Source organism: Vigna angularis, chromosome 1, assembly GCF_016808095.1.
Source record: "Vigna angularis cultivar LongXiaoDou No.4 chromosome 1, ASM1680809v1, whole genome shotgun sequence".
NCBI classification, from domain to species: Eukaryota; Viridiplantae; Streptophyta; class Magnoliopsida; order Fabales; family Fabaceae; genus Vigna; species Vigna angularis.
The window spans coordinates 43,037,927-43,048,376 of NC_068970.1; the positions used below are offsets into that span (position 1 = coordinate 43,037,927).

Consider the following 10,450-nt stretch of genomic DNA (forward strand, 5'->3'; position numbering starts at 1 on the left):
GCCCATTTTCACAAACAGGGAATTTCTTACTAGACACAACCTTAAATGTTTGAATAAAATATATAGACTTCTTATTTGAAAATAGGTCAAGAATATGAATATTCAAGTCACACTTATCGTTGATAATCGAATATTTAAAAAGATAATAGATTCTCACAAAAACTTTTCTAAAAACATTTTTTCGCTATGATAATTGATTACTAGTAGATATAATTGATTATCATAGAGACTCTTTTGAAAAACTTTATTTCAATGAGATAATTGGTGATCATTAGTGATAATCAATTATCATAGAGTTTTGGATAAATAAAATATTTCCTAAGCAATCTTTATGTTGTTATATGACTCTTTAAGCTAAGTCCTACAAATAATTTATTCAGTAATATATGACTTATTACAAAGGTTCAATCAAATACATAAACAAAATATAACTCTATCAATATCTTTTTGTCGTCACTTTAAGTTCTTTGACTTTCTTTTATCATCATCAAAATTTAATCTTGAAAAATGATCTTCATCACCTTCTTCTTCTGCCAACATCGTAGAGTTTAAAACACTAATTAAGGTATGATTAAGCAGGTGGATTACTTAGTATTAAGAATGTTTGAGTGATCTACTTACTGAAATACAGGGAAACACTAGAAAAGGGGGGAGGGGGTTGAATAGTGTTTCAAATTCTTTTCACAAAAAATAGTGTTTAATCACAATTGTGAGTGTTAGATAAACTGCAATAGTTGTTAGACACTTGTGTTTAAACAAGAGAAGCAATAACACAAGTATTTTTATACTAACTCATTCAACCTGAGCTACATCTAGTTCTTCCTTAAGACCTATTAATGGGTTCGACTAATCTTTAAAAATATTACAACAAGTACAACACATTCTTAGTATACAAGTATTATCAACCACTTCTAGTTCTCTTAGTCAACTTGACTAGTCTTAGTTTAACCACTCCTGGTATCAATCCTAAACAACTTGTGTAGAATGTTTAACTCAACTAAGTTAAACAATACAAGTGTTTTAGTTCACTTACGAGAATTCAAATAAGTATTTTGAGTATAAACGCAACAAGTATTTTGAGTACAAGTACGAATTCAAATAACTCTAAGAGAGAGGATAAATTCAATACAATGAAATTTGAGAGCGTTTAGGCATAATTCATAGTACAATCGTTTAGCGTCTGTACTTTTGAAATTAGTATCTCAATTGGTAAAATGTTCAACGTTTATTACTTCCTCGTCTTAGATGCACTTTTTTCAAATACATTTTAATCTTTATATAATTGTCATGTCATTGTTTATCTTGATTACGTTTAACAAATATGTTCTAGTATATACTTCTCTTAGATGTTTTGCTCACTAAAGGATATTTTGTTAAGTTTTATATGTTAAACTTCAAAACTTGAATTGTTACACAATCTAGTCTCTCTACACGATCTTGTCTAAAAAAGATTCTTGTTGACAATAGAGATGAAGTGATAGGTTTTAGAGTTTAGTCACCTTCTCATGAAGACTCATTTTAGTTCTTAAGATATATGGTGTTAATGATGAAGAAAAAGGCAAGGAAGATTCCCACTGAACATTAAGATAACTAAGGTTATCTAGATGTGAAGGTTCACATCCAAAGATTGAAGAAGAAGAAGAGAAATTCAATTACACAAAACTAGAAACTTAAATGGAAGGAAAGCATAGTGGTTGGATATAGTAAGCATAATATGAACTGAAAGAGAAGCAAAAATGGAGTAAAAGATGAAAGACTTGAGAGAGGGAGTTAAGATGATGGCATACCACTTGAGTGGGCACAAGGCTCACTAAACCCAAAATAAGTGGGTGTTATTGCCACTTGAGTTCTAGACTCAAGATAAGGCTAAGGGAAGAGGACACTCATAACATAGCTTTCACAAATGGTCAAATATAAGTGTAGAAGCTTCAAATATTCAACCCTTTTATAAGTTTAAGAGACCTCCTTTAATAGGTGATGGAAAGGGCCTCTTTTCAAAACACAAACATAAGGACACTAAAGGAAAAAAAATATGCTTCTAGAAACTAGGTCATCTCAAAGGAGACTCCTTAGGTGTAGTAGGTGTGACCTCCTTGCTCTTCAAGGCAACATGTGCCCTTAATCTTACAGAAAGAAGGTCAACCATGCCCCATGTTATCCATAAAATGTGACCCACTTGTTTGGGTCCAAGGTCAAACCCATCCTCCTCTTCATATGAGTGTTATGCTCCTTCAAGGTAGTCCTAGTCATACCTACAAAACAAATACAAAATGATAAGGAATAACATGCCTAAATAGAAAGGAAACTAAAAACTAAACAAACAAGAACATAAATGGAATTAAAAGACAGAAAAGGAAAGAGAGAAAAGGAAAGGAAACTTAGGAAATTGAAGTCATGCCACTTAGAATTATCCAAAATAAGTGCAAGGAGGATCGTCACTTGTTTTTCACAAAATAAGACCCAAAATCATACTAAGAGATAAATTCTATCTCAAAGAAGAAATGCAATTTAATGCAAATCACTCTTATATTTATTCAATGAAAGGTGTATGTTACAAAGGAGGCCTTAGGTTGCTTATATAGGTGTAGGAGAAAAAGTGGGATGAGTAAACTAAGGGATGTGGGACTTAGAGACCTTAAATTTGAAAATTAACATCCAAGACAAGTTTTAGGTCCTACATCTCTTAATTTTACATCATCCTAAAGGTATATAAGCTACCTAACTAGCCTAAAGATTAAAACTAAAGTTATACAAGAGGTGACTTGCGTTACAAGCAATAAAGTGAATACTTATCTATTATTCTTCTTCTTTTTAGTCCAAGTTATGTGAAGTCCCACATTGGTTGCACTTTAAAGGAAAGAAGGATATATAAGCTTCTTACAAAAGATAAGGTAACAAAGAAAGAAACAACTTATATTACTAAAGGCCAAAATACAAGCCATGAAACCTACTCTACTCTTTTTGCACAAAGGTGTAGAGGAGCCAAGAAATGAGATGATTTCCTTTAGTCATACTTCTTGGCATCCTTTTATTCTCTTCATCATTTGTCCTATCTATGATCACATCACAAAAGAGTAAACAACTCAACTCAAATCAAGTCAACAAAATAAAGACAAAATTAATAAACAAATGCTAAATAAAGAAAGAGATAATGGATTAAAGGTCTCCATTCTTATCATAATCCTAGTAATCCTTCTAGGAAGGTCCTCTATACTATAATGAGGAGTCATGGACTCATCCCTTTTTAAGAGAATGGTGATAATTAGTAATGACATTATTTTCTATGAAGTTTTTTTCTATCTCAATGGGAATTCGAGGAGTCACTCGTAAACATGGCTGAAAAGTAAATTAGATACTAGGAACATGTGGGGTTCTTTTTGAAGGAGTTGTCTAATACACATGTGGTGAATACAAACAAGGCACCTAATCATATGGTGACAATGCAAAATTAATCTAATAATCAAACCTTTATTTGAAAGATTAAATAATTTTAATGGCATCCTTGTACATGTTAGTTGCAATGAACGAGGTAGAGTCATATAAATCATCTACATCATGTGGAAGTTGCTTTTGATAAAGGAAACATTTGAGAATATGATCATGCATAAAGGCATAAAGTCTTTGCATAAGAATGAAACTTAGATGTTGGTAATACCAATTAAGGATAAGATCATTATGGTTAAAAGCAGATATTCAAGAAGATAATTTGAGTGTCTAATAAAAATGTCTTTGTTCAAGCTCTTGTGTTTGTGAGTAATGTAGTACATATAATGTGTTGAGATTTTTGATAGGGGGAGCACAAGTTTAGCTTAACCCACAATCTCAGTGATATTTGAGTTTTTTATGATTGCAACACATAATTAATAACACACGTGTATTTGTGTTACATGTTCTATGTTTATATGTAATATGCTTTTCCTAAATGTGTTAAATCTTTTAAAGCATATCTGAGAACATGTTTGTGTTGTTCATTGCATATCACTGTGTGAAATATGTGATTTTATGTGTATGCATAACATATGTTTTTGGAAAAGGAAAATCATAAGCATTATGGTTGAACTTTAAATGTGTGGCAAAACAATAGTTTTAAGTCGATTACAATATGGGGTGAATCGATTAAAACTCGTGTGTTTGCACAAACTCTTTTGAAGTGAGCTGTGAGTTTTATCAAAGAGAAAAGTTTTCAAAACTGTGCAAAAAGATTTCACTTAATCGAATGCATGCACTCTAATTCGAATAAGTTATTGATGTTTTGAAAATCTGTTAAATGCTTGTTACAACTAACATAACGGTCATATTTTTAAATATATTGACCAAGCATTAAATGATGGTCGATTGCATTAATTGTACATTTCATTATTTGTTTGACTGTTGCTAATTCTGTTATAACTGATTGTTATATTCGATTACGTTAGTAGCTCAATCCACTAAAATGTGTCTGATATGTGTTATACTATAAATTGACGCAAATTTGAATTCTGTGAAGATTTTTTGTGATTCTAACAATTTTCATATCATTTATAGAAAGTTGTGATCTTATAGAAAGAGAGGAAAAGCTCCAAGAAACAAGATTGACCGTGGTGATCAACAACTTGTGATTTCTTGAAGAGCATGATTGTTGTGTTTCAAAGACTAATCAAATATGCACATTTGGGTGTTACTGCGTGATCAGATTCTGCAATCTCTTGAAGATTGGTTTGAGTTCCCTATTGTGACTACAGGAAGAAGAACGTGTGTGCTCTTGACTTTAAGGGTGCCTCAAAGGGGTTAGACGGTAGGAGAGAGGATTCTTGATGTTGGTCTTGTTGTGTATTGCCTATATTTTGATTAGAGGGTTAGAGAAGTGTTTTACATTTTTGACGTGAGGTCTTCTGTAGAAACCTTGTTGTAAAAACCTTGATCATTATAGTGCATTTGCTTCCCATGGTTGGAAGGACACTAGATGTAGGCAGGTTGGCCGAACCAGTATAAAAACGCAGTGTTTGAATTTTATGATCCCTACTCTCTTTTATTCAATCAATTACTTTTTGTACTTATTCGATTATGTTTCCGCTACATTGAAAATCTTTTACCTTTCAATTCAAGAAAAGTATAAAGGCATCCTTTTTTGGGGAAAAATTTTTAAAAGCTTTTGGTTTTTACATTTCACCAATTCACCCTCCTCTTGGTGTGGGAAATTTAGCCATTCTATTTTAACATAATGAAACACCTACATTAGGGTCTAATGTTAACATGTGATGGTAGAGTTGGTGACATAGTATATGTTGAAAATATAGTTTGATAATAAATCATATTTTGAAATATAATTATTGAACGTCATTGTTAGTTACATGGCTTTACCCATCTCTATATTTTCTTTTCATGAACAGAACATAGTATATAAATAAAAGTATTTTTTTTAATTTTATTAAATTTTATATATTTAACCCTTTCAAATTTATATATATTTAAAAAAAAATTGGACACCCCTAATATATTTTTAAATATATGCAACTTCTTGAACATATACAGTAGGTAAGACATCCTCATAAAATATATATCAAATTGCATTTTATTTTTATCATACGGTTAAAGTGATGTATTCTTTCATGCTTCCACTATAAGAAATATTGATATTATTAACGGTCAAAATTTTTCAGTAATACTTAAAATTCGTTGATAAATCAAAATTACAAAGGCCTACCAACAACAAAAAATTCGTTAGTAAAATTATCATCGGTAAATTTTACCAACGGAACAGAAAAAAATCAAACAAAAAAAATTCATTAGTAATTATTGACAGAAAAATTTATCAATAAAGTTCGTTGGTAATAACTGTGATCTGGTTCATCTTCTTCCTTTTATATTTCCATTTTGTTTATCTTTCTCCTTTTCCACCTCTTCTACATGGACATCACATACCCAAGGGGACTAGGCTTTACTTCTTGTCCATTTAGTTTCGTCCTTGATCTCTAGTGGAGAACGCATCTCTCCCGAGCATCACGTGTGGAGAACCCACCAGAGGGGTATTCGAGCCCTCGTCTCCCTTAATCCCCAAATTCTGACGATGTCCTCTTCAGTTTCATCTTAATTTGCACCTTCATATTTAGTTTCGCGTGAGAGTTTTTGTTTAGTGTTGGAATCAAGGATTGGGGTTTCATCGTGACCTTAATGTCATCTGCCTCAGCTCGTTGGTATGGCACAACTTAAGCTTGTTCTACAAACCCAAAAGAAAAATTGAAGGATTTTTGGAGCAAACTCAATGATGAGTGAGAGCGATGAGGTGGTTTGTCTCAGGTTGTGAATGGTGGTGAGAAGCCAAGGACTTTAATATTGATTGGCGGGTATCAACTTGAGAATAATCTCTTGGACTTTGATTTGATTGTTTCAAGATTGGGTTTCAGTTCTTTGCTCTTTGGAGTATATTATGCGAAAATTTAGATAAAAATTTTGTTGTTCTTTTTACCTACGGACAAACTGTCAATAACAAAAATTTTAAATTACTCACAGACTATATCGACAAATTTTAAGGTATGTAATACCAACAAATTCATCGACGAAAAAATTAGTTGGTATTGAATTTTGTATTACTGACGATTTTATCAATAAATTTAAATTCATCGATAAAATTCTAGAATAATTAAAGTTTTAAAACCCAAAAAAAATTATATTTACCAGCAGAATTACTTTAGTCAGTGAAACGTTTACAAATTGGGGATTCCAATAGCAAAAAAATAAGCGAAATTGAGGATTTCATTGACGGCAAAGGGAAAGTGGAAAATCAAGATTCCTTTGACAGTAAAGTGGGTTCCATTGAAGATCGAAGGTGCGTTGGTGTTGAATATATATGATTGTGTGTCTCTATTTTGGGCTTTCTGATGTGAAAATTTGGGATTAGGATTTTTAAAAATAATTAGTCAATGAACGTTTACAAATTGGGATTCCATCAATAAAGAAAAGAAAGTGAAATTGAGGATTTCATTGACGGCGTAGGGAAAGTGCAAGGCGTAGGGAAAATGCAAAATCAAGCTTTCTTTGATAGTGAAGTCGGTTCCATTAAAGATTGAAGGTGCATTGGTGTTGAATATATATGATTGTGTGTGTCTATTTTAGGCTTTTGGTGTGAAAATTTGGAATTAGGATTTACAGATAAAAAATTATAGTCAATGAACTTTACCAATGAGGTATTTCAACAACAAAGATGAGAAGAGAAATTGAAGATTTCATTAACGACAAAGTGAAAGTGCAAAATCAGGTTTTCTTTAAGAGTAAAGAAGGTTGAAGTGAAGATCGAAAGTTTCATTAAACACTATTGCACAGTATATTTACATATTTTTACTCTATGCATTTTGCCATGTCACCATACTCAGTGGGGACCACCCAACAATTAAGCCTTTTATTTAATATTATACATGTTCAAAGGAATACAACTTAATAAGTTGAAGTTTGAGATATATTGAAACTGTTACTGGATACGTACTGCTACTTTACGAATGTTACATGCATCGAAATAAACGAACGGCTACTTCAAAAGTGTGAAGACTAAAGTGATGGCAATGACGCGATATTTATGCTTTCGGCTCTCGCTTTCTCTTTCTCCACATCTCATTTTCTAAGCTTTGATTTTGCTCTTTACGATGGGTGTAATGTAACTTAGCAGCAAGCATAAAATCTGTAGGTTATTTGCTTCTTGCAATATCCAAGTAAAGCAGAAAGTGTGTGGGATAGAGAGAGAATTTGAGAATCCAACATTTTCAACCCAACTACACTGCTACTCTTCTTAAAAAGCAGCAAAGCAGAAAAGAAAAGCAATGCCTCTGATTCGCCAAGAGACAAGGACCCATATAAAAATTAAAAAATAAAATAAAAATAAAAGAAAGCGAAAGATTAAAATTTTAAAAGCAGTAGCAAAATCCCAATGGGAATCTTTCTTCCCTTCAACTGTACAAGGTGATCCCACATTGCCACCTCTCTCTCTCTCTCTCTCTCTTTCATCCTGCTCTATTACACCTTTTTATGCTGTCTTTCTCTTTTCCTATCTTTTTCTCTTTCTCTCGCTCTCACAGACACAAACACACACAACGGACAGACAAACCAACATTTTCTCAGCTTCTGGCATGAGCTCGTATGTTGATGGGATTTTCATTTGGGGATCATTTTGTAAGTGCTCTTAAACCTTCTTTCTCTCTCCAACCTATTCCCTCATAAAATGGTATTTGGAGAATGTGTTAATGGTGAAGAATCTTAGCTGTTTTTTCCTTTCTTCTTCCATGTTCTTGTGACACTCAGCATGTGGTGCTCACGAAAAACAATTTTCTAAATATTAGGACCAAAAGGAGAGCGAGTTTCGCTTGATAGATGAAGCTAGTGCAACAACACAACAAAACAGTATCATCATGGAAGTGCATCATCTTCAAGGGGTTGATAAAAGCACTGATTTTTTCCCTGTTGAACACCCTATGGAGCCACCAGATGAAGATCGTCCCGTGAAATGCCCAATGCCCGAGTCTTCCGTTATTAATGTAAGCATATTTGTTTTCTGTTCTTTAGTTTTCTACTTATTATCATATGATGGCATGACAAACAGGGATTTTGCATGGTAACGAAAAACAATGCAGCTTCGCTTTTATGTTTGTTTTGAGCCCATGGTGATTCCTCATTTCCTCACTTGTCTTATAGTTTTGTGCTCGTAGTAGTCTTTTGCTTGCAAAGGGACCGACATGTAAAGTTTCTGGAGATGTACCTTATATACCTTATATATATCGCAAGAATTTGATATACTAAACATAATTTTTTGGCCTGCAATATTTGGAAGACGTATATACTAGACTAGCTTCTGAGCTTCTCTTTCTAGCTCTGAATTACAGCATACAGATGTGGAGAATGTCTTTTTAGGGTTTAGTACGGCGAAGACAATAACAGGAAGCTAGAAGCTTTTGAAAGAAAATAACTTTGTATCTTAATTGAACCTCAGTACGTGCAGATATTTCTCATAATGTATCTCTAATCTAGTCATGTGTTTGCTTTGAAACAAAAATAATAAAAAAATAAAGAAAGGAGAAAAATCTTATATGCAGTCAATGTATTTCTCATGCAAGATGTTCGTCAAAGGTATTTGACCTTTATCAAATAAATTTCAATTTTCCTAAAACATTTTTAATATTGATTTTCTCAAGATAGTTAAATATATGTACTTATTTTTCATTTAATATATTTGGGGACGTAAGACATCAGTAAGAATGTATTATACAACATCACTCAATTTTAGTTTCTAGATATCCATGTCAATTGTAAAAGATTTATTGAGGTTGATTCTAGTTAGAGAAAGGTTGTATATTTTCTTGTTGTATCCTCTCTCAAAAATATAATATAAGACAGTATTAAATAAAAAAATACATTTAGTTATTACTTTAAATATAAAAAAAAATTTAATGTTACTTAGTAAACTTTCACAGGAAGATAAAATAGAAACTTCCAGAATTATTCTGCAAACAATAAATAATTGAAGTTAATGAAAACTACATGTATTCGGGATGAATCTAATTACTGGTTTCTGTAGGAAAGGTTAAAAAAGGAAGATAACAACCAGAATATTTTATTTTTTATGTTTGGTTTCACTGATTGTTCCAAAGGCCCCCAGGAAACGCAGTGTAAGAGGAATACTTCAATATTTGAAGTGCAATCGAAGTTGAGGAAAGAAACTGACATAAATGTGACTTTTGTAGGATGAAAGGATGCATGAAAAGAGGTTTGCAGAAAGCTTAAAGAAGAGAGCAGAGATAAGGGTCGTTGGAGATGGGGAAAGAACAACCTCCATGGACGCAGAACCTCCAGCTCGAGGAGTACGAAAGAGGCATCATAACCTCACAAACGGGGGTGGAGATCTTGTGATGACTCCATTAATGAGAATGCCACCTCTCCCTCCCCTACCATCCCAGAATATTACCATCTTTCAGGTGCTGCAACAGGTGGACAAGTTTGAGTCTTAACAGAGAAATAAATTCTATCACAACACTCCATGAAACTAGGGATGCATTTTGGTTATAAGCTGAGTAAGATTCAATAGAGCCAGAGGAAAAGCGTTGGAGAAGCCAGATCCCAAGTATTCATCTTGTGTGGGTCGTGAAAAAAATGTACCTCGTGTTTTCTACTAAATCCAGATATTTTTATACTTCAGCGTTTGCAAATATGCATATCATACAATTCCTCGTCCAGTTCTTCCTAATTCTCTTACCAGTTAAAATTTGTTGAAGACTACGAAATCGAAAATGAAATTCATTAAATCATGAATGAAACATACACAATTCTGTGATTTGTAACAGATCTGTTGAAAGAGTGTTATACTACTGGTATTTCTAAAGAAAATTGTCCACGTCAATAACTACAAATCAAGTGTTTTGCTTAAAAATTCACAATACCTACGTACCTACTACCCATCATAATGTGCAGTGAACTTTATATAAGATCAACC

The 10,450-nt window shown here is 32.7% G+C and overlaps 1 protein-coding gene across 1 annotated transcript; it reads left to right on the top strand.

Annotated features, from left to right (window-relative positions):
* The first annotated feature begins 7,949 nt into the window (after positions 1 to 7,949).
* Positions 7,950 to 10,193, top strand: LOC108319712 (uncharacterized). Its single transcript, XM_017550937.2, has 3 exons — positions 7,950 to 8,139; positions 8,307 to 8,501; positions 9,705 to 10,193. Exons 1-3 carry the CDS (start codon positions 8,107 to 8,109, stop codon positions 9,966 to 9,968), a joined length of 492 nt encoding a protein of 163 aa, XP_017406426.1. The 5' UTR covers positions 7,950 to 8,106; the 3' UTR covers positions 9,969 to 10,193.
* The last annotated feature ends 257 nt before the right edge of the window (positions 10,194 to 10,450 follow it).

What these genes read in the sequence shown, in the direction of transcription:
- LOC108319712 (XM_017550937.2), top strand. Translation starts at nt 8,107, where the DNA reads ATGTTGATGGGATTTTCATTTGGGGATCATTTT. An exon ending in TTTCATTTGGGGATCATTTT is followed by an intron (nt 8,140 to 8,306) that starts GTAAGTGCTCTT and finishes TCTAAATATTAG; the next exon opens with GACCAAAAGGAGAGCGAGTT. An exon ending in CCGAGTCTTCCGTTATTAAT is followed by an intron (nt 8,502 to 9,704) that starts GTAAGCATATTT and finishes TGACTTTTGTAG; the next exon opens with GATGAAAGGATGCATGAAAA.